Genomic DNA, 24,758 nt, shown 5'->3' on the forward strand with positions numbered 1-24,758 from the left:
CAAATCTCAACTGATTTCAAGAAACTGGTATCATATAGACGCTTTCCATGGAAAGTATGGTCCATAGAGCAGCAGCAGCAGCAGCACTTGAAGGCCTGTTAGAAATGTAGAGGCCCAAGCCCCACTCCAGACCTTTTGAGCCAGAATCTGCAATTTGACAAGATGCCCAGGGGATTTCATGTGCACATTAAGTTTGACATGCATTAGCACAAAGCATGTTTTTTAACCATAGTGTGATTAAGTTGGAAATAAATAAAAATAATTGAGAAAACTCCATATTTAAAAAAACATTTTTATTGATTTTAGAGAGAAAGGGAGAGGGAGAGAGAGATAAAAACATCAATGATGAGAGAGAATCATTGATCAGCTGTCTCCTGTACACCCCACACTGGGGATCAATCCCACAACCCAAGCATGTGCCCTGATTGGGAATCAAACCATGACCTGGTTCAACCACTGAGCTATGCTGGCTGGGCAGAAAACTCCATATTTTTTGAAATTAAAAACATACTCTTCAAATTTTGAAAATTTAAATTACAGTTGACACAATATTATATTAATTGCAGTTGTACAACATAGTGATTAGGCATTTATATAATTTATTAAATGATCACTCTGATAAGTCTACTTTGGCATCTGTAAACTTGGAATAATGTTAATATCCACCGTATAGAATTGTTGGGAGGATCAGATGAGTTAACAAATGTAATGGACTTTGCATATGGAAAGTACTCAGTAAATGATGGCTATTTATTATCAAAATAATTTTTCTATGTCCAAACCAAGGAAAAGCCTAAACTAACAACCTTTATTATAACTGTAAAAGCCACCACATATTTATTTTACTGCAGGCCCATTAATTCTCAAACAAGCAGGGTTCTTGTTCCACAAGGACAAATGGAATAACAGCTCATCAACTCATTAACTTCAATGTAGGTCAATGATGGAAATTACAGGTGCATGTTAGTTGATACATGTTCTTTCTTTTCTTTGCAACTTTCATATTTCTTTTTTAAATCATTTTAAAATTTTATTTTATTTTACTTTCATATTTTTTTTCATGTAATTTAGCTTTTTAATAAAGACATGTCACTAAGTCTATGAATGTAATTTTATTTATAGACTAGAGGCCCGGTGCACGAATTCTTGCACCAGTGTGGTCCCTCGGCTTGGCCTGCGGGATCTGGCCGAAACCGGCTCTCAATATCCCCTGAGGGGTCCCAGATTGTGAGAGGGTGCAGCCAGGCTGAGGGGCCCCACTGGCACTGGTGCATGATCGGGGCCGGGGAGGGATGCGGGAGGTTGGCCAGTCAGGGAGGGATCACAGGAGGGCTCCAGGGCATGTCTGGCCCTTTTCGCTTAGTCTGGATCAGCCAGACGCCGCCAGCAGCAAGCTAATCTACTGGTCGGAGCATCTGCCCCCTGGTGGTCAGTGCACATCATAGCAAATGGTTGAGTGGCCTTAGTATATCATTGCCATATTATGCTTTGATTGGTTGAATGGACCGCTGGAGGACCAGACACTTAGCATATTAGGCTTTTATTATATAGGATTTTTATAAGGCTACTAGAGGCCTGGTGCATAAAAATTTATGCACTGGAGTGGACATCCCTCAGCCTGGCCTGCTCACAGTCCAGGAGCCCTCAGGGGCAGGAGGTGACCTGGCCATCAGGGGAGGGCGACACCCCCATCACACCTCTGCTGCTGCCACTGCTGGCAGCGCAAGCCTTGGCTTGCCCTGGTTACCTGAGCCTTGGGTGGTCCTGGATAGCTGGGCAGCCACTACCCGAGGCTTGCCTGTGCCTTGGGCCCGCTCTGGGTGTTTGGCTAGCTGACATCCAAGGCTTGCCTGCACCTCGGGCTGGGCCTGGGCGGCTGGCCATCCGACATCTGAGGCTTGCCTGTGCATCGAGCCGGCCCCGGGCAGTTGGGCAGCTGCCATCCGAGGCTTGCCTGCGCCTTGGGCGTTGGCTGAGCAGCTGCCATCCGAGGCTGGCCTGCGCCTCGGGCTGGCCCTGGGGGTCGGGGGGCTGAGGGCGGGGCCAGCTGCACCATGCGCCTGCTGTATCCCTGCCCCCTGGTGGGGTTGAAAGGACTGGGGGACTCCAGTGGGGCAGAGGGGACTGGGCACCGCCATCTTGTGGCTATGGGCGCTACCATCTTTGTGACAGTGTGATGGTCAATTTGCATATTCCATCTTTATTAGATAGGATTTCATAGAAATAATTTTACAAATTAGAAAAAAATCTGACAATGTGTCCAAATTTTAGTCAGGAATATATGGATAAGGTAGGTACACTATGCATAGTCTGCTGGTTTGCACAAATCCTAGGGTCACTGAGAAGCCTGAGTAGGGCTCCCACTAGAGGGCAGTAAAGGTCCCCTGAAGGGCTGACAAATCCAAGCCCTTTCTTCAGGACTTTTCTTCAGCTTTACTTATTACTAAGAACATGCTAATTCAGGATTGCTAAAATGAGGCATTGGTAAACTAAAATTTGCTCATTATCAAAGTGTCCTCAAGATTCAAATTTGGCATTCCACTGAGATCCTGCAGCCTCTGGGAAAGTTGCAAACTCTTTCCTGCAGGAGACACGGGGGCTGTTGGAATTCTTTCAGTTTCCAGGGCTTTCGTTATTAGTGCAACAACAGCATTGACTTGAGGTGCTCTTCATGCTTTTTAGTAATAAACTGTTAGCTATGTTCCATTATCCATCATCTATTCAATGCCACATGGATTGTTTGATTCCTTCTTTAGGGTGTTCTGATCTATACTTTCATCAAAGTAGTTTCGCTTTGTGCTTAGGTCTCTAGTTCTTATTATTAAAGTTGTGTACAAATTCTCTCAAAACCTGCTTGTACAGTGACATTACATTGAGAGTACAAGCTAGTTAAGTAACTTGTAATAAAAATATTACTTACTTAAAGTTTTTGGGCATTGTTTTATAACTTTTAAAAAAATACATTTTATTGATTTTTTATAGAGAAGAGGGTGAGGAATAGAGAGTTAGAAACATCAATGAGAGAGAAACATTGATCAGCTACCTCCTGCACACTCCCTATTAGGTGTGTGCCCAAAACCAAGGTACATGCCCTTGATTGGATTCAATCCCGGGACCCTGGAGTCCACAGGCTGATGCTCTATCCACTGAGCCAAACCAGTTAGAGCTTTTGCTTTATAATTTAAAAAACACCTATAAACTCATATTCTCTTATATAGTATCTAGTAAGTGAATCTATATGTAATTCTAGCAATGTTTGTTGCAACTTTTCTTTTTTTCCTTATCAATTCTATATTATCACCAGTTCTTTTTTGAGTGAGGCAGTATGCATGGATTAGTAAAATAGATTCTGTTTGAAAGGTACTGTTCTAAATGCTTTGAGTGGATTATAAAAGCTTACCCTCACAATTCTTAAATATTAAACCACAGGAACAAAGGGAACCAACGTGAACTCTCCCTCCAGTTTCTCACCTCACTCACCCAAAGACCTGGCTACCCAGATCGCTTCCATAAGTTTAGCGCCTGTTATGCTTCATCCCAACCTCCCAGTATGGCATATCTCATCCTTGCCTCACTCATTTTTATTTTACTTTTTGTCATTCATTTCTGGGCTGACACAAATGTCACTTTCTCAGAGAGGTTTTCCTGGAACATGCTGTTAATCGATGTGTCATTTTTCTGTTCTATTACCCTCTTTTATTGTCTTCAGAACAATTAAAGTATATGAAATCATCTTATTTAGTTTGTGACTTTAGAAAATCAGTCCCCTCCTATCTGTCTTATTCATTGACATTTCCCCAAGTTAGTGGTTGCGATAGTGCAATCTTGTGAGTCAAGCCTCAATCAGGAGAGGGCTGGACCGAAGCGCCGGGCAGGCTGAAGCTCCCGCTGCTGGCTCTAAAATAAGCGTGCGCCAGAGCCCAAGGTCTGTTTGATGCCCGAAGTAGTAGCGCTACCAGCCCTGCTGTGTCCTCGCCTCCTCAGGAGCAGGGATGCCTCGGCCTTCCACGCACAGTTCAGTCTCTCCATTCTTTCTTTTTCTTTTTTTTTTTTTTTTTAAATATTTTTAATTGATTTTTTACAGAGAGGAAGGGAGAGGGATAGAGAGTTAGAAACATCGATTAGAGAGAAACATCGACCAGCTGCCTCCTGCACACCTCCTACTGGGGTTGTGCCTGCAACCAAGGTACATGCCCTTGACCGGAATCGAACCTGGGACCTTTCAGTCGGCAGGCCGAAGCCTATCTACTGAGCCAAACCGGTTTGGCAAGTCTCTCCATTCTTATCACTGAAGGTCAAGGTGATGGTGGTGAAGTGCCCTTCTGGCCAAGATTAGAACCTCCTGCGACGCCAGAAGCAGACAAAGGTGGGAAGTCTTACCTGGAAGATGGCAATGTCACCTGGGAATTCACTGATCTGGTCCACGCTGTTTTCATCAGACAAATTGGGGATCTCCACATGTCCCTTGTACTGCATGACTTAGAGGTACCTGTCCAGTTTAGTGTGATACTCCACTCTTAAAAGAAGATGCGTTTGCCTTTGCGATTGCTAATGGACGCCTCTCCATCAAGTTTGTTCACCTCTGTCACCTCACACTTGCCTTCCTCATTTTGCACCTGCACTGCCAGGAACAGTGTTTTCATCTATCTGCGGACCAATTTGAAGCATCCCGCTCTGCCCAGTGCCAGTTGTTGACATTGGTGCCGTCTGCCCGCTCCTCCATGATCACCCCACTTGGCCATCGCCTTTCCAATCACGACGTTACCAGGTTCTGAGCAGCCCCAGCAACCACCTCAGTTCTGCCTTGCCGAGCGCTTGCTTTTCCCTCCACCCCTGCACCTGCCATTAATCTACTTTTTTCTTCTTCTTTTTTTATTGTTTAAAGTATTACAAGTAGCAGTACATATGTCTCCTTTTTTTTCTTTACTGGAGAGCATTATGCTAATCTACTTTTTGTACCTAAAATTAGCATATTCTGAACATTTGGTATAAGTGGGATTATATAATATGTAGTTTTTTGTGACTAAATTTTCTTTTTTTTTTTTTCATGTTTTCAAGGTTCACCCATGTTGTAGCATGTATCAATGCTTTATTTCTTTTAATGGCCAAAAAATATCCCATTACATGGATAGATAACATTTTATTTCCATTTATCAGTTAATAGATATTTGCTTTGTTTCTACTTTTTTTTTTTAGCTATTATGAATAATGCTGCTATGAACATTTGAGTACAAATTTTTGTATGAGCATATGTTTTTATTTCTCTTGAATTTATATGTAGGAATGGCATTGCTAGGTCATATAGTAACTCTATGTTCAACACTTGAGGAGCTGCCAAACTGTTTTCTAAAGTATCAGCACAATTCTCCATTCTTTTGGGGGGTGGTATTTTTTTTTTAAAATATATTTTTGTTGATTTCGGAGAGGAAGGTAGAGGGAGAGAGAGATAGAAACATCAATGATGAGAGAGAATCATCAGTTGGCTGCCTCCTGCATGCTCCCCACTAGGGATTGAGTCCCAACCTGGGGCATGTGCCTTTGACCAGAATAGAACCTGAGACCCTTCAGTTACCCGGCTGACGTTCTATCTGCTGAGTCAAACTGGCTAGGGCTGGGAGTGGTATTTCTTGTTTCTGGGAGAGCAGCAGTGATTCTACTAGTATTTAAGCCCAGGGAGGGCTGGAGTAGGGACTGCGTGTGCAGAAGAGCAGGGTCTGAGGTGGTCATTGAGGCTGAGGGTTCTCTGGTACATTAGATATCAGCTCCTAGGAATTCCAGAGGACAATGACTGTGATGATTGTGGAGGCCAAGAAGAGCAGGTAGAGGCGAAAGAGGAAGGTGTCCATCATGTGGCTGAACTGTACCCACAGGTTAGTTAGCTGTGTCTTTGTCATTCCTGAGTCCCCATTTAGGTCTGCTTCTCTGGGCTCCAGATTCTTCCCTACCAACTCCCTGGGCTCTGTCAGGCCTGTGGAGAGGACAGAGATTTAGCCATGAAGTGGGATGGAAATATGATTAGAGAAGTGAGAGGTTGCGAAAGTTGAGAGAGTGTGGGCAGTGTGACTTCTCTTACCAGGCAGGTGGGTTGGGGTGAGTTCTGGACCCACATTCTCCTTCCAGAATGCAGTGGGGCAGAATATCTTTGGGCTGGTGCAGTAGAGGAGCAGAGAGTGGAGCCACCCAGGCATGGATGGGGGCTGGGTGTTGGCCAGGTGCAGCAGGTAGGTGATAAAGATGGTCTCTAGCAAGCTGACCACCATCAGTGACAGGCACAGGGCAAAGTAGACACCTAGGGTGAGGGAGAGAGCACGCCAGAGTGAGGCAGGTCCAGAAGGACCTCTCCCTCCCTCCCTCCCTCCTTTTCTGTCTCACACAGAGAGCCTTTTCTAAGATGCTTTCTCCTTTTTTCCTTATCTGCTCAGTAGGTCTAGCCAGGTCACCTGCCTACCCTGTCTCCTTTTTTCTTCTTCTCATTACCCAATAGTTGGGGGAGGGGATGCATACTGATGAGGGGGGTGCCACTGACAGGGAGTAGTTTATTCATCATGAGCAGAAAGACGTTGTAGCCCAGCAGAAGGGTTATCTTGAATGGGGCACGATTCTCGCTTTCTGCAGGCAGGAAGAAGCTGAGGGCATCAATGACCACCAGAAAGCTACTGGGCACCAGAAGGTTTATGACATAGCGTCTGGGTCTGCGCCTGATGGCCACCTGGTGGGGAGGAGAGAGCAGAGAGCCAGGTGAAGCTAGGAGACCTAAGAATGGCTCCAGCCCCTTCCTTTATTGGTGTCCTCCTGACAACAAGGGCTACTTCTGGGGCTGAAAGACGAGGAGCAGCTTACATGTGGCTAACAAGACTCCCCCATGCCCACCAAAGAAAACCAAGGCCAGAGCTGACAGGTTCAGAAAAAGGGACTGCTTTGGGGGACTCGGGAGAGAAGAAGAATGAAGGTTATGGTGCCCAGGGCTTTTCTGGTCTTGGGGCAAGAAGCAAGAGATCCCATGATGGAGGTCCAGGGGATGGATATCCGTTCTTGAATCTCTGGGCTTACATAGAACATGATCTGGTCAAAGAGACTAGAGCCCACAGACATATTTGGTTTGGCTTTGTTGATGCCCAGGAGCTCCCACTGCCCTTGTGTGCTGACAATGTCACGCGAGGTAGCCGCTATCTCCCACACTTCCTTTTCCATGCCCAGCAACATGTTTTCCACTGCAAGGGAGACAAACATTCATTCAACATACTTTCAGTCCCGACTTGGGCAGGGCTCAGAGAGATGAATTAGAAAACTGTTTTAGCTACCTCTTTCAGACTGCCCTATATAACATCACTTCCTTGCTGCTCAATTGCCTGTTTTTGATTATGGGCTTTCTCAGGAAGTCTTGTCCCAGCCCAAGTTCCCCACCCCACCATCCACACCCTCCCCAGTTAGCAAATACTCAACTGTCCCTTTTTATGACTTTGCTTATGTGTACTTTTTTGTTGCCCCACTGGTTGATCTCATTTTACCTCAAACCAGAACCTCTACTGCCACTCACCTGTGTAGAGGAAAGAGCTAAAGGTGAACGTGCAGTTCTGCTGGTCAAAGGGGAAGTAGAAGATGTCCAGTCTACAGATGCTGGTCACCCGCATTGGTTTGCTATGTACAATGTGACCATCACTAGTCACATACGCCGAGAGGCCTTCCATGGTATGATCCACATCCATGCTAGGTGGCAGGAGGGGAGGGAGGCAAATGCTCTGGGTTTCACACCAGTTTAAGTTTCTCTCTCTCTCTCTTTTTTAAAATTAATTAATTAATTAATTATTTTTTATATTTTATTGATTTTTTTTTTACAGAGAGGAAGGGAGAGGGATAGAGAGTCAGAAACATCGATGTGAGAGAAACATCGATCCGCTGCCTCCTGCACACTCCCCACTGGGGACATGCCCGCAACCAAGGCACATGCCCTTGACTGGAATCGAACCCGGGACCCTTGAGTCTGCAGGCCGACGCTCTATCCACTGAGCCAAACCGGTCAGGGCAAGTTTCTCTCTTAAGGTAGAGCTTCCCAACGTTGCTCATTATGGCCACTCTGCCATCTTTTGTGCCCACCACTTTCCAATTTCTAGGGGAGAAGTTAACAAGCTGTGGTTGTGCTCCTCACTGAAATCCATGTTTAGTGGCCCCACAGAACGGGTTTGCCCTGCACTACCCTGGTCTTCTCCTTGCAGAAGGGTTTTCCCTCCAGCTTCCCAGCCCTGATACCCACGATTCCACAATGAAGATGTCTGGGAGCCACAGGTTCTCAGTTGTCACAGTGAGTTTGTTGATGTGACCACATTCTTCTGGGTCCCAGCTGATGAATGGGTTATTCCAGGTCTAGAGCACAAGACACAGAGGGATGGTATGGCTGGAACCTGGAGCTAGTTATGCCAGTATCTCCTGCCCTTCCATTCCCTTAAAAATATATACATATGTATGTATATCTTTGAAATGCATGTACTCAGGATATATGATAAAGCTTCAACCATTCCAGAAAGTTATAATATAAAAAGAAATCTTCTCCCTCCTCAACACTCCCACTCAGTCCATATCCCCAACTCAGTTCCATTATTAACAGTTTCTTGTGTATCATTCTAGAAAAAAATTAATACATATTCCAGCGTTCACTTTTATTTATACAGATAGAGTCATACTATGCACGTTGTTATGCATGCTGCTGTTCTGAGCTCATTTTGAACTCTGATTAGTCTTCTTATCTCATGATAATGCCTCCTCTTCTCTAATTAACTAAGTCTTACTGGATTTCACTTTCCACTCAGGGAAATCTTAAGCTGGGTGTTAGATACATTTGGGCCCTGAAACTTCTGTGGGGGCTTCCAACTGTATTGTCCTTCTTCTTGTATTTTCCATCTGTCTTTGATTGGCAGCCCAGAAAACTATTTGTCATCAGCATTGGCCCCATTCTGGTTGGATGTGTCTATATGCCTTCGGGCACTGTCAATTGCAACAAATGTGATTTTTGCAACAAAGCCAGAAAAAAAAGGGAAGGAGAAAGAGAGAAGAAAGCAGAAGTTACATACCAAATCTAGCCACAGAAATGATGTCAGCAGCTGAAGTTGTGCATCCTGAACAAACAAACAAACAAAAAACCATTTAGGATGATTAATGCCACAAAATCAGGTCCTAGTCTACCTCCTCCTTTTGTTTCCTAAGTGGTCCTATGTGACAGTTCAGCTTCTCATTCACAAGTTCCAAATGAAAGGTAGGTCAGAAAAATGTAGGTTGAATGAAAAGTATAGGGGGAAAAACAGCATGGGGACTCACTGGGAATATGTTTTATATAGACTATCCCCATAAGGCCAGGACTCAAGGACAAGTGTTCCCTGCAGAAAGGTCACTGCAGCATTCCCCTTCGTGTCTCTCCACCCCATAGGATGAACACCTAATTTGTACAACATCCATTCAGGGGACTCATTGCTCACCACTGGACCAGTGCAACGTTGGGTTAACAGGGTAAAGACCCTTTGTTCCCTATTAGCAGCCTATGAAAAAAAATGTAGTCAGCACTTACCACTTCCAGGATGGCAGACAGAGTGAAGGAGATGTTGACCTGAGTAGGGATGCTATAATTGATGACTGGACGGAAGTCCTTCTGTTTAAATACAGTTCGGAAGGCAACAGGGTCCACCCCATGCTGATCAAAACCTGAGCAGTTGATGGTGAAAGTGTTCGTCCTTCCTGCAGAGAGCAGAGACCTTGTGAGATGGGGATAGGGCTTTCGTGTTTCCTAAGTGAGAGGACTGCCCGGGCTGGGGTCTGAGAGCCTCTCTGCAGAGATAAACATGGAGACATGGGGTGAGGCATGTGAGCCCCTCTTTCTCGAAGGCCAAGCTCTTCCTGCTGGGGCTGGGAGGGTAGGCTGGTTTGGTAGGCAAATGGCGGAAGCTGATGTGGTGAGCTGACCTTTCAGGACTCAGAGCTCAGACCTCTCTTCCTGAGCTTTTGCTCCTGTATAAAGTCTACCCAAATGTGTATGCAAACAGCCTCTCCGGGGAGTCTTATTCCTTCCATAGTTGCAACCTTTAGATGCACTTAAAGTTTTGGCTCTTGTTTGGCCATACTCTTTCCTCTCTAGCTCTCTTAGGATTCTTCCTCATAGTCACTGACCAAAATTTCCCTAACATCTTCTCAATTTTCCTTTCCCACTTTCATGTTTTCCTACTTCCTTAAAAGGAAAAGTTTGGAGAGACATAAACATGAGTGTGATGTGAAATATGCGGAGACTTAAAGACATTTTATTCAATGTGAATTTATTGACTGCCCGCTGTGTGCTGTGCTCTGTGTCCTGCTCAAATTCAGTGACTTCCTCTAAGATCTGTGGGTGCCATTTTCATCATCACCATCTTGAGAAGATCTCTTTGATCATTCACCATGTGGTTGGTGAAGCTATACAATAAACTGTAAAAGCCCTTCTGCCCACCTCACCTGCACCCTAATCCCAGATGGCTCCATGGATATTCCTGTACCATAGCCCAGCAAGTTCTTTCCCAAGACCTTCCACTATCTTGCCAGACCAGTTAACTCATAAGGCATATATCCAAACTAAGGAGAAAGGGGGAAGCAAATGCTCTCCTCTTCCCTCCATATACCTTTTCCACAAGATCTTCCCATGTTAATGGGACCAAGCTACCCTGTTCATACCTTCTATATCTTGGTAGAAAGGAGAAGTTGGACATTATAAAGGGGTGGAATTGGACAGGTGATAAAATGGTAGGACAGACAGTTTGGTAGCTACCAATACAGGCAAATGAGAGAGGGGCTGTGTTTACCGATCAGTGAAAGCGTTTTTCATCTATCCCCAAAGGAAACCAAAACATACATATGACAAAGAAAGGAAATGTTTAGCTCAATTATTTTAGATGCACTCTACTAGTTCTGGAGAATGAGAGAGTTTCTGGATTTTCCCCAGAAAATATTCCCATCTTTCCCTATTCTTGCCCATCTTACCTTGAAGCAGAAGGCTGGCAGTGAGGCAAAGGAGGAATCCCCCCCTACCGGACCACCCGCCTTCCATCCTCCTCTTCTGAACTCTTCTGTGGGGACTCACCAGGAGCCCCCAAACCCTTGAGCTTAAAGGAGCTCAGACCACACCTTGGTTCCTGGTTTTGAATACTGCTCATGACAGGTGACCACTCCCTGGTGAGAGGCTGTGGCCAGAGAGGTCACGAGAGAGTGTCCTGCTTTGCCCCAGTCCAGGTATGTCTTCTGAGCTCCAGGAAGGGAAGAAGTTAGGCCAAGGTTTAGCAACCTTGTCTAATGAGTGGTTTTACATCTGAGTTCCCAGTACTTTTTAAGGAAAATGGGTGACTTGAGAGATGGGGCAGGTGAGGCCATTGATAAAGGCCTCATGAGGTCCTTCTGGAAGTTACTGTGCCTCAGAGAATGTGCATGGAACCCTGAGAGAGGGACAGTTATGCAGGGACCTGTTAATTTCAGAAGGCAAGAACAGGTAATTATTGTGTTGATGGGTAAAGTGAAGTTAATGAAACTCTTTGTTGCATAGTAACAAAGCTCTAGAAATGCATCCTTTGTCCAATTGTGGACATTAGTGATTATTGTCAATATTGAGGTAAGTAGCTTGATTGAGAAGTTAAGTTCCTTTCTTGTTATATAAACCTGACTGGCAGATCTCTGTCTCCACAGTTAGCACCATAGTATGGGTCTGCATTATCCCTTGTTCGCACTATTAGAATAGCTTATTCATCAGATGTCTTCTAGATATTTAGTCCACCCCCTCCCAGTCTAATCCTTCATTTTGCCATTCTCCTAAAACAGAACTGTCCTGCTTATCCTTCCTTATCTAATGTTTCCAAAAGCCTACAGCCCTGAGGCCACCAGGGAATGTGTGGTAATAAAAAATCATTTGATGAGCTTTGTGAAAATACCTGCACTCACACCTTCCCACACCTATAGAGGTGTGTGTGTATGTGTGTGTGTGTGTGTGTGTGTGTGTGTGTGTGTTTAAAAGCCCTAGCCAGTTAGGCTCAGTGGATAGAGCGTTGGCCTGTGGACTAAAATGCCCAGGTTCCATTCCAGCCAAGTGCATATACCTCGGTTGCAGGCTCAATCCCCAGTATGGGCCGTGCAGGGGCCAATTGATGCTGTTCCTTTCTCATGGATGTTTCTATCTCTTTTTCCCTCTCCCTTCTTTTACTCTCTAAAAATCCGTAAAAATATTTAAAAAAATAAATAAAAGCTCCCCGGATAGTTCTGATTCACACTCATTTCATTGATAATAGAAGTGTTGGTGAGGCTATAGGGCCACAGGTACTCCTATACACTGTGGGTGGGAGTAAAACATTTGGAAAACAATTTATCATGGTCTCATAAAATAGAAGATGTATATATCATAAGACCCAGTGAATTCTCCTCTTGGGTATATTCTAGCACTGCACTGCTGGTCCCATGTGGCTATTAAAATTTAAATGAACTAAAATTAAAAATTAAGTTCCCCCTTCACAATAGCAACATTATTTTTTCTTTTTCACAATAGCCATATGTTGAATGTTCAATAACCACACATACAGTATATTAGTGCAGAATTATGTAACAGAATACTATGCAACAAAAAGCTTTATTAACTTTACCCATCAACATGGTTAAATTCAAGAGCATAATATATTTTTTCTTTGTTATTGAATTTATTTGGGTGACATTGGTTAATAAAATTATATAGGTTTCAGGTGTACAATTCTATAATACATCATCTGTATATTATATTGTGTGTTCACCATCCCAAGTCAAGTCTCCTTCCATCACCGTTTATCCCCCCTATATTCTCCTCTTCTACCTCTCCCTACCCCTTTCCCTCTGGTAATCACCATACTGTTGTCTGTTTCTATGAGGTTTTTTTTTTTTTGTTTCGTTTTGTTTAATCCCTTCATCTTTTTCACCCTCAAGAGCATAATATTGAACGATTAAAAACAAGCTGCAAAATATATGAAGTATGATATTACATAACATGCGTGCATTCTAAAGTATACATATTTAAACAATATATTGTTTAAAATTCATGCATATGCAGTAAAACTGAAACAAAAAGTAAGAGAATAATAAATGCAAAATTCAGTAGTTATCTATTTGGAGGAAAGAGAGATGGATATGCTTGTGAAGGCCCCTGTGGAAGACTTCAAAGACATTAGTAGTTGTAGGTGGGGTGTGTAGAAGGACTTTTACTTTTCATCTTACGTTGTTATATAATATTTAAGTTTTTTTCATCATGGGGCATATTTTATTTTATATTACAATTAACATTCAATATTATTTTATACTAGTTTCAGGGATATAGCATAGTGGTTAGACATTTATATAATTTTAGAAGTGATCACCTGATAATTCTAGTACCCACCTGGCACTACATAGCTATTACAATAGTATTGGCTATATTCCCTATGCTGTACTTTACATCCTTGTGACTATTTTTTAACTACCAATTTGTACTTTAAAAAATATATATTTTTTTTATTGATTTTCAGAGAGGAAGGGAGAAGGAGAGAGAGATAGAAACATCAATGATGAGTGAGAATCATTGACTGGCTGCTTCCTGCAGGCCTGCTACGGGGGATCAAGCCTGCAACCCAGGCATGTGCCCTGACTGGGAATCAAACTGGTGACCTCTTGGTTCATAGGTCGATGCTCAACCTCTGAGCCACACCGGCTGGGACCAATTTGTATTTCTTTATCTCTTTACCTTTTGTTGTTGTTGTTGTTAATCCTTAGGATATTTTTTCCATCGATTTTTTTTTAAGAGAGAGTGGAAGGAGGCAAGGGAGAGAGAGAGAGAGAGAGAGAGAGAGAGAGAGAGAGAGAGAAAGAAACACTGATGTGAGAAAGACACATTGATTTGTTGCCTCTGCACACCCAACTGGGGCTGGCAATTGAACCTGCAATGAAGATATATGCCCTTGACTGGGAATTGAACCCAAGACCTTTTGATACCTGGGCCGATGCTCTAACCCTGAGCACACTGGCCAGGGCTCTTAAGTCCTTTTTTTTTTCACCCAGCCCCTAAACCCTCTTCCCATCTGGCAACTATCAGTTTGTTGTTTGTATCTGTGAGTCTGTTTGTTCATTTATTTTGTTCTTTAGATTCCACAAATAAGTGAAATCATATGGTATTTGGTTTTCTTTGTCTGACATTTCACTTAGTACAATACCCTCTAGGTCCATCCATGTTGTCACAATTGGTAAGATTTTATTATTATTATTATTATTATTTTCCCTCCCCAAGATTTTATTATTTTTTTATGGCTGGTTGATATTCCATTGTATATCTGTATCACATCTTCCTTAAAAAAAATCCTCATCTGAGGATGTGCTTATTGATTTTGGAGACAAGGGAGGGAGAGAGTGAGAGAGAAACATTAATGTGAGAGAGAACATCAATTGGTTGCCTTCCTTAGGTGCCCTGATGTGGGATTGAACCTGCAACCTAGGTATGTGCCTTGACCTGGAATCAAACCCCAAAACTTTTGCTATACAGGACAACATTCCAACCAACGGAGACTTACTGGCCAGGGTTGCACCATCTCTTCTCTATTCAATCGTCTATGGGGGGTGGGAGCACTTAGGTGGCTTCCATATCTTGGCTATTGTAAATAATGCTGCAATGAACATAGGGTGCATATATCTTTTCAAGTCAGTGTTTTGGATTTCTTCAGATAAAAACCCAGAAGTGGGCCTCAAGCTGGCCTCCGCTCTAGGGGCAGGGGCTGCTGGGGCCCAGGGCCCGGGAGGAGCGGACTCGCCTGGGAGGATGGTGCCTGGGAGGCTGGTGCTGGAGAGCGCGGCCCGCATCACGAAGGAGCAGCTCCCTGCGTACCTGAAGCAGCTCCCGTTCCCGACAGCATTACCAGCGCTCTCTGTCCGAGTTCACAGCCGGTGGGCGTGCTGCACGGGCACAGTCAGGCCCGGCTTGTCCTGGGGGCATTCCACCCGCGGGCTGATGGATGGACGGATGGACGGGCGGATGCACGCAGGGATGGATGGATGGATGGAGCCGCTTTCCTGCGGATGGCAGCGTAGGTAAACACGGGTGATTGCTGCCTCGCACAACCACTTCAAAAATACAACTAAAAGACAGAACGGACATCACCCAGAACCACAGGAAGGCTGGCTGAGGGGAAATTCCACAACTAGAAGGAAAGAGAAAAGCATACCGAGACTCAGAGGAGGCGCAGTGCGGAAGTGAAATACTAAGGTGCGGAGGTGCGTGCGGAGCGGGCTGGTGGCTGAGGGCGCAGTTGTCTGTTTCAATCGGGAGGGAGTCTCAGGCTTTGAGCTCCAATTCCGGGTGAGTCTCTAGGGACCCAGACTCAAACGGGAGAAGCGGGACTGTCTGGCATCCGTCGGAACTCGAGGGCAGCTTTCTCTCCGAGGTTTGCAGCAGTTGCTGGGATACTGAGAGACAGAGTCTCTGGGGATGGGACTGAGAGCAGCCATAACTGCTCGCTCCACCCACCCTGTTGATCCCCTGGCAACTGCCCCGCCCAAGCCCTGCACAGAGGCATTTGCGGGATAGCCTCAGGCAAAGGCTAGATTAGCACCTCCCTAGAGGACAGAAGTTCTCCCACTGCAGACACAGCTGATTCTCACAGCCAGTTGGCCTGGAGGTCAAATCCCTCCCAGTGTTACCTACAACAATCAAGGCTTAGCTACAACAAGACTGCGCACAAAGACCACAAGAAGGTGCACCAAGAGTGTCTACCTCAGGTAATTGGGACACTTAGCATAGAAAGCCACTCTATCGACACAGCGAAGCATAAAAAATGCCGAGACAAAGAAACAGGACACAAATGACAGAACTGGAGGAAAGCAGGCTGCTGGATATAGAATTCAAAACTACACTTTTGAGGTCTTTCAAGAGTCTTCTAGAGACTGCTGATAAACTTAATGAGATGTACAAGAAATCTAATGAGACCCTCGATGTTGTGATAAAGGACCAACTAGAAATTAAGCATACACTGACTGAAATAAAGAATATTATACAGACTCCCAACAGCAGACCAGAGGAGCACAAGAATCAAGTCAAAGATTTGAAATACGAAGAAGCAAAAAACACCCAACTGGAAAAGCAAAATGAAAAAAGAATCCGAAAATACGAAGATAGTGTAAGGAGCCTCTGGGACAGCTTCAAGCGTACCAACATCAGAATTATAGGGGTGCCAGAAAATGAGAGAGAGCAAGATATTGAAAATCTATTTGAAGAAATAATGACAGAAAACTTCCCCTACCTGGTGAAAGAAATAGACTTACAAGTCCAGGAAGCACAGAGAACCCCAAACAAAAGGAATCCAAAGAGGACCACACCAAGACACATCATAATTAAAATGCCAAGAGCAAAAGATAAAGAGAGAATCTTAAAAGCAGCAAGAGAAAGAAAGTCAGTTACCTACAAGGGAATACCCATACGACTGTCAGCTGATTTCTCAACAGAAACCATGCAGGCCAGAAGGGTGTGGCAAGAAATATTCAAAGTGATGAATGCCAAGAACCTACAACCAAGATTACTTTATCCAGCAAAGCTATCATTCAGAATTGAAGGTCAGATAAAGAGCTTCACAGATAAGGAAAAGCTAAAGGAGTTCATCACCACCAAACCAGTATTATATGAAATGCTGAAAGGTATCCTTTAAGAAGAGGAAGAAGAAGAGAAAGGTAAAGATACAAATTATGAACAACAAATATGCATCTATCAACAAGTGAATCCAAGAATCAAGTGAATAAATCATCTGATGAGCAGAATGAACTGGTGATTATAATAGAATCAGGGACATAGAAAGGGAATGGACTGACTATTCTTGGGGGGGGAAGGGGTGTGGGAGATGCAGGAAGAGACTGGACAAAAATCGTGCACCTATGGATGAGGACAGTGGGTGGGGAGTGAGGGTGGAGGCTGGGGTGGGAACTGGGAGGAGGGGAGTTATGGGGGGGGGGAAAAAAGAGGAACAAATGTAATAATCTGAACAATAAAGATTTAATTAAAAAAAAAAAACCAAAAAAAAAAAAAAAAACCAACCCAGAAGTGGAATTGCTGGGTCATACGGTAGTTTTATTTTTAAATTTTTGAGGCACCTCCACACTGTTTTCCATAGTGGCGGCACCAATTTTCAGTCCCACCAACAACGCAAGAGGGTTCCTCCATGGACACATTTTAAGAACAGTTATATTGAGGTATAATCGATATAAAATAAGCTGTTTCAACACTACACTCTGACAAGTTTTGATAATGTATACACCTGTGAAACCATCGTCACAATCAAGATAACGAACAGCTTATTATCCTCCAAATTTTCTATGAGTCCCTTTGGAATCGCTCTCTCTTGCCCCTCCCCACCCCATTCTGATTGCCAGGTGACCACTGATCTGTTCCTATGTATTGCTTTAACATTTCCTAGAATCTTTGTATCCTTCCTTCTTTCCTTATACTATGTTTATTTAAAGCTACACATTTCCTTTGAAATATTTACCTCCGACATTTTGATATGTGCTAGTTTTAATTGTAGGGATTTTAAAAAACTCAATGATTTATTTGTTGGAACTATGAGTTATTTAGAAATATACTTTTTAGTCTACAAATGTATAAGAGGGTAGTTATTTTTTTGTTAATCATTTCTAGTGTAATTGTGACTAAAGAGGCAGCATAGAAAATTGGTTATGAACTTTAAAAGTTACAGCAAGAATCTTGTTGGGATCTTTCTCAGCAGACTTCTCCAGCCAACAGCAGCAGCCCTCAAGGAATGTGCAATTAAAATGAGACTGAGGGACATGACCTGGCTGAGTCCATACAGTCACCAAACCTAGTAATGCTATGCTGAGGCTTCCAGGTCAAGAAGAACATTTTTTTCAAAACCCCTTAATCATGAGGAGTCATATCTGTTCTTTTATCTCTCCCATTCCCAGTAAGAGACAGTCACAGGATGTGAAGAACAGTAACACTGAAGATAAAGGACACTTCCTTCACCCATCAAAAGGTGGTGCTGAGAAAGCATTTAGTTCTTACGCCCATCTTTCTACACAGGATTTCAAGTCCATACCTAAGAGGGAATCCACCAAGGGCCTTCCAAGTCCAGACAGTCGAAACTGCCCTGCTGCTGTGCCTCACAAGTCTTGTGAAGACCAAAATACTGCCCCATGGAAAGGATGGGGATTGAAATTGGAAGCTATAGTTCAGAAGATCATGGTCCCCAAATATTAGGAGTGTGTCTTCAAACAGTGCAGAGACTGAGGGAGACATAGTTGCCCTGGATGACATACTGTCTCTGAAGTGGCCCTCCTGAAGGTGGGAGTGTTGCTGCTCAGAATGCTGAGATGGAGAAGAGAAAAGGTGAGGTGGCATCCGACCCAGTCTGTCCAACAAACCAGGAGTTGAACGTAGAAATGCCCCTTGAGAGGTCTTTAGAGGAGAGGTGTGGCAGTGGGGACCACAGAGTGAAGACAGAGACACACCCAGACCTGGTCACTGCTGGAAAGAAACCCCCTGTTGCCAGGGCATCCGCAACCTCACAGAATCTGGGAGTAATCTAGGGAGACCAGATAGTTCCTTAAGTGGGGCAGCAGCTTGAATCTTTTCTGATTCAAAGAATGTACCTCCAGTGGGTGTACTAGCCCCTGAGGCAAACCCAAGGCTGAAGAGAAGGAGACTGATACAATGACCATTTCTCCCAAACAAGAGGGTTTCCCTACAGGGAGGAAGAAGGGGAGACCCATTGGCAGTGTGATAAGTAAAAGAAGCAGAAACGGGCCACTGCACAAGCCCCCCTCAACCCTCTCAAACACTGGAAGGCTCTGCAGACGGAGAGCCAAAGCCAAGAAAGCAGGGGCAACAGAGGAAGAGAAGGGACACAGCCAAGGAAGTGGAAAACCAAATAAGCATTTCCCAGTGTGGAACCCCAAGAACCTCAGATCAAACTAAAGAATGCCACCCAGCCACTGGATAAGACCGATGCGAAGAACAAGCCTCCTCCCCCCCCCGCCCCCCCCCCCGCCCCCTTATATCCATGCAGTAAACTCGTGCGAACTTGGAGCTGTGTGTACTATCACCAACGCTGAAGAAGAACAGACTAAATTGCTGAGGGTCAGAAGGAGTAGAGATCTCTGACCTTCCACCCATCAGCACTGAAAGCAAGGTGCTCTCAGCCTGTTCCTTCATGCTGTAGGGACCTGTGGTGACAGGCAGTCTTCTGTTATGGGGCCCCTGGTTTGCTGGCTGCGTGGCAAGTGGGATAGTTACCAGAAACACGGGTGATCTCTTTTATCCCCAATATTATGCAGCTACTCTACCGAAGAACCCACTTCTTAAGAGGGCCACAGAAATGCAGAGCAAAGTGTAAGGGAGAGAAGAATGAAAGGAAAGTAGTTTGTGTACTCAAGATTCCTGAGACTAGGAATCTAAGCAGATCTTTCTTCAGAAAGTATGAGGACATAGGCAAGAGATGTGGTCTTAACTTACTTAGTAGGAATTAAGTAAGCAGGTAGAATTACTGCTCTTTTGGTATCTAGCAAAGGTCATAATAGAACAGGGTGGAACAGGTAAGTGAAACCTGGGCATGGAAAATGTTGGCTTTGGCCCTAGTGAGTTTGGCTCAGTGGATAGAGCATCCGCCTGTGGATTGAAGGGTCCCAGGTTCGATTCTGGTCACGGGCACATGTCTGGGTTGTGGGCTCAATCCCCAGTAGTGGGTGTGCAGGAGGCAGCCAATCAATGATTCTCTCATCATTGATGTTTCAATCTCTCTCTCTCTCTCACTTCCTCTCTGAAATGAATAAAAATATGTTTTTGTTTTTGTTCTTTTTTTAAAAGAGAAAATGTTGGCTTTGGGTAGCTTGGCAGAGTCACTCAATTACTCTCAGGGAGAGTATCTTAATGACCTATTTCATAATGGCATTTACCTTCTGCATGCTAAATTGTGCCTTTATAAGTCCTCCTGCTTGCTTACTGAGAAGCTCCAAACCTTTCTGGTGGTTCCCTGAGAAAGGTAGCCAGCCACACATGTTAGGAAACATCTTCATGGTGTATTTAAAAAGTGCTACTTATTTTGTATAGATTTCTACAACCATGCTTAATATGTGAAATAATCTGTCAGGGTTATTAACTCTGTTTCGTTTCTTATTTTAGACCACAAGGCTCACCTCAGACCTAATTTATAAACAGGTTGTGTTGTGTTGTTTTGTTTTTTTTTGCAAAGGACATTGCCAATTATAACAATCTTGGCACAGAAAACCTAGTCAACATATCTATGAGATGGGAAAAAAATTGCAAGATAACATCTAGAGAAATATAAATGTGGAGGTGGGAAAGGAAAAAAAAAAAGGTGCAATGTGATCTTAAGAAATTTGAAATTTCTCAACTATGTGGCAAACACTCTTCATTTTAAGTTATTGTAAAAGTCAAGGACAAGGTTCTGAAGGAGAAATATGTTCCAAGTGATGGAAAGAAGGAAACATAAGAGAATCTGTAAGCAGAAATGCCTTCACTAGTGTATAAGTAACATGTCTAAGAACTCAAAGATAGTTAAATTCACATATAAAAATGGGCTGCTAACTTTCCACATTAGTTAGGGAAAAATAAAATGAACTATACCAGGATGGGATAAAGGGATTACACCTAGAGCTAGAAAAATAGTGGTTCTTTTTTTAAAAAATATATTTTTTATTCTTGATAGTATTACAGATATCTCTCATTTCTCCCCCCCCGCCCCCTCTTCCTCTAAAATAGTGCTTCTTGATTGGCTAGCATACATTCATATATTAACCCTTCAACAAGTCTGTATTAAGCACCTATGATATGTCAGGCATGGTACCATATACTAAACTATAAAAATGAATGAGAGCCCCAGCCAGTTTGGCTTAGTGGATAGAGCCTCAGCCTGAGGACTGACGGATCCTGGTTCCATTCCGGTCAAGGGCATGTACCTGGGTTGCAGGCTCCTCCCCGGCCTTGGCCCTGGTTGAGGCGTGTGCAAGAGGCAACCAATTGATGTGTTTCTCTCACATCAGTGTTTCACTCTGTCTCTTCCTCTCTCTCTAAAGATCAATGGAAAAATATCCTCTGGTGAGGATTAAAAAAAATGGATGAGATTTGTACCTGATCTTTAGAAAAGCACACTCTCTTAGGGGAGGTACAAATGTAAATAGAACTCTGAAATGTATTCATCTAATTGAAATATAATTCAGATATATTTTTTGGTATTCTTTTCCTTTTCCTTTCAGTTTCTGTCTGTCCTCAAGGCCTTGTTCCCAGCCAGCAGTTAAAATCTTCCTCAGGATAATAACTGCTGATGAAGTTGTGAAGTGCTATTAATAGGGAATTCTTTAAAAAAAAAAGGGAGGGGGGGAGACCAGGAGCGGGTTGGAAGAGTTTAATGGGGAAAAAAGGATGGCTTATGTAATACTTTCAACAATAAAGATTTAAAAAAATATATGGGGTTTTATTCCATTGTATGTTAATATATGTACCACTTCTTTATCCATTCATCTACTGATGGACACTTAGGTTGCTTCCAAATCTTGGCTATTGCAAATAATGCTTCAATGAACATATGAATATGTATGTCTTATTATTATTTTTTAAATGTGTATGTCTTTTAAATGGTGTTTTGGGTTTCTTTGGATAAATACCCAGAAGTGGAATTGCTGGGTTCTTTCTTGTCTCTTGTTATGGTGTTTGTCTTAAAGTCTATTTGTCAGATATAAGTATTGTTACTATAGCTTCTTTTTTTCCACATCCATTTTCTTATTTATTTTTTAAAAAATATATTTTTATTGATTTTTTTAGAGAGGGGAAGGGGGGAGAGAGAGAGAGAAAGAGAGAGAGAGAAACATTGATTGGCTGTGTCCTGCCCGGGCATGTGCCCTGACCTGGAATTGAACCAGCAACTTCTTGGTGCATGGGCAATTTCCATTTTCATGAAATATTTTTTTCCATCCTTTGCTGGGGTCCAACCCCAGCAGGTCCAGGGGTCCTCAAAGGTGTGGATAGAGTCGGCGAAGAAGGAATGACACGGAGACAGCGTTCAGTTGATCAGCAGCCTAGCCAGGATCTCTAGCCAAGTTCTGGTCAGGATCTCCAGCGAAGTTCTGGTTAGGATCTCCAGCCAGGTTCTGTGTCCATGTTCTCTTGCTAGGTTCTCCAGGTTCTCCAGCCAGGTTCTGTCCAGGTTCTCCAGCCAGGTTCAGTCACCAGGTTCTAGTCAGGTTCTCTTGCCATGTTCTATCCAGGTTCTGTAGCCAGGTTCTGTCTCTAGGTTCTTCAGCCAGGTTCTCTCGCTAGGTTCTGTGTCCAGTTTCTGTCCAGGATCTTTTGCTATGTTCTCTCCAGCGAAGTTCTTCTGTCTCTAGGTTCTGTGTAGGTTCTGTGTCTAGGTTCTGTGTCCTGTTGTCTTGTTACATCTGTATTTATACCAGTTGATTCCAATCCTATCAATCTCTATTCTAAAGGTTAGGGCGTTTCTTATCTCCATTCCAGGGAGTAAAGATTATGTAGCTTAAGCATGATTGTTCGTAGTTAAAGTGATTAATTACCTGCCTGGTACTTAGTTAAGGAGTTTTATTCCCTCCCTAACTTCAGGGGAAAATCCCTACCTGGGGAAACAACCTTTCTCAGAGAGGTGACCTTGGTTAAAACACATAGTGCCAAGAAGGTGAGCAAACATATTAAGAACAGTATGCCATATATGCCAGGTCCCTTGAAACAGCAAGGATGGACCGGCTCCCGGCAATCCTTTACTTCCAGTCTGTGTGTGTCTATTGATCTAAAGTGAGTCTCTTGTAGACACCATATTTAAGGATCTTGCTTTGTTACCCATTTGTAACCGGAACCCAAGTTTGGCTGCCCGCCACCAGGAAAACCAAATTCGTGAAACAGATGCTGGTGAAGAAGGAAAGAGGTTTATTCAAATGCAGGCATCTCGAGAAAATGGACTCTTGTCATAAAGTCCATCTCAACATCTCAGTGAAGCAGAGGTTTTTATAAGGTGGGAGAGGGAAAGCAGAACAAAGAGTGGGGTTGAAAAGTTCTCTACATGCAGGCCAGCATAGTCCATTCTGATGAGAATCTTGAAACTGGTTATGTGATGGTCTGGTGATGGTCTGGTGTGTATCATCCTGGTCTTCATCATCCTGGTTCTATGGTTGAAGGTCAGTAAATCTGGAACTGGGATGACTGACGGTCAGGGCTGCATCTTCTGAAGTTAGTTCCTAGTATTCTTATACAAACATGCTGCTTATCTATAAGTTACATATTAGTTAGAGTCTGCATTTATCGAAACAACATCAAAAGAATGGTGGGGTGGGGTAGGTTACAATTTCCCACTGTTACACATTCAGTCACCATACATCTTTTGATTGAAGTATTAATCTATTTGCATTTAAATTAATTGTTGATAGATATGTAGTTAATGCCATTTTATTATTCATATTTTTATCTTTCTTCTTCTTTTTCTTAAAGAAGACCCTTTCAAATTTCTTGTGATACTAGTTTGATGGTGGTGAACTCTGTAGTTATTCTTGCCTTGAAAGCTCTTTATCTGTCCTTTGATTCTAAGTGATAGGCAGGAATAAAAACAATGAAATCTTGCCGTCTACAGCAACATAATGAATCTAGAGGGTATTGCGCTGAGTGATGTAAGTCAGATAGGAAAAGATAAATGCCATATGATTTCACTTATATGTGGAATCTAAAAAACAAACTACATGAACAAGCAAGACAGAAATAGACTCATAGATACAGAGCACATTTTGATGATTGCCAGATGAAAGAGGGGTTGGAGAGGATGGGTGAAAAAGTGAAGGGATTAAAAAGTACAAATTGGTAGTTACAGAATAGTCATGGGGATGTAAAATACAGCACAGGGAATATAGTCAATAATATAGTAATAATTATGTGTGGTGTCAAGGAAATATTGGAGGGATTATTTTGTAAATTATGTAAATTTCTAATCACCAGGTTGTACATCTGAAACTAATATAATATTATACATCAACTGTAATTGAAAAGTAAAAAAAATTAAACATTTTAAATATGATTTTTGATAGTAAAAGTAATATTTGTTCATTGAAAACAGTTAAGAAAATATAGTTAAATATATAAAAGAAAACAGCAATCACTCATAATCCCAATTCCATTATCCAGCACAAAGTTTGCTCATGTTTTGGTGTTTAGACATCCATACCTTTTTCTTTGCATTTCTCTCTAGCGCTTTTTTTCCCTACAGAAATAATATGTACATACTGTTTTGTAACTTGTTTTCTCCACTTTATATACCATGGACCTGTTTCCATGTTTATGAACATAGATCTATATTCCCACTTTAAATGGCTACGAGGCATCCCATCATGTGGGTGCATGACAATTTACTTAACTTGAACTCTAACTGAGGTCCTTGACTGCCTTCTTGGCCCTCCTCCAAGCACGTGTATTCAGACAGCCCTCTCTGTTTGATTTTGTGGAATCAGAGGAATCTGTCAGAATTTAAAAAAATGACACAATATTTATTTCAAAGAGCAATTTTAGAAATGAGGTAAAGGAAAGTGAAATGGAAATGATTGATGAAAGAAATATTTTGCAATTATAACCATTTTATAGTAATTTCTTGCAAATGAGACTTTACCTTTGTATTCTTTTAAACTCTGAAAGTGTCTGAAAGACTTAAAATCAAATAATATTACGATACACCTGTTTAGGGTGATGTATCAAAACTTCTGCAGGAGGACTC

At 42.9% G+C, this 24,758-nt stretch overlaps 1 protein-coding gene and 1 pseudogene across 2 annotated transcripts; one reads left to right on the forward strand and one right to left on the reverse strand.

The window, feature by feature from the left end:
* Positions 1–5,765: 5,765 nt before the first annotated feature.
* On the reverse strand, positions 5,766–11,059 carry LOC118677530 (5-hydroxytryptamine receptor 3C-like). Of its 2 annotated transcripts, none has more exons than XM_036352681.1 (9): positions 10,993–11,059; positions 9,557–9,723; positions 9,066–9,110; positions 8,252–8,361; positions 7,538–7,707; positions 7,051–7,211; positions 6,505–6,709; positions 6,074–6,289; positions 5,766–5,968 (listed from the first exon to the last, which is right to left on the reverse strand). In XM_036352681.1, the coding sequence occupies exons 1-9, from the start codon at positions 11,057–11,059 to the stop codon at positions 5,766–5,768; spliced, it is 1,344 nt and encodes a 447-aa protein (XP_036208574.1). The 2 variants fall into 2 exon arrangements, with proteins under 2 accessions (XP_036208574.1, XP_036208573.1); XM_036352680.1 differs by having other exon boundaries at positions 5,766–5,959; positions 6,065–6,289.
* A 3,741-nt stretch (positions 11,060–14,800) lies between these two features.
* LOC118675754 lies at positions 14,801–19,376 on the forward strand (annotated as a pseudogene).
* The last annotated feature ends 5,382 nt before the right edge of the window (positions 19,377–24,758 follow it).

The sequence above is a fragment of the Myotis myotis genome, unplaced genomic scaffold (genome assembly GCF_014108235.1).
Source record: "Myotis myotis isolate mMyoMyo1 unplaced genomic scaffold, mMyoMyo1.p scaffold_m19_p_2, whole genome shotgun sequence".
Taxonomy (NCBI): Eukaryota; Metazoa; Chordata; class Mammalia; order Chiroptera; family Vespertilionidae; genus Myotis; species Myotis myotis.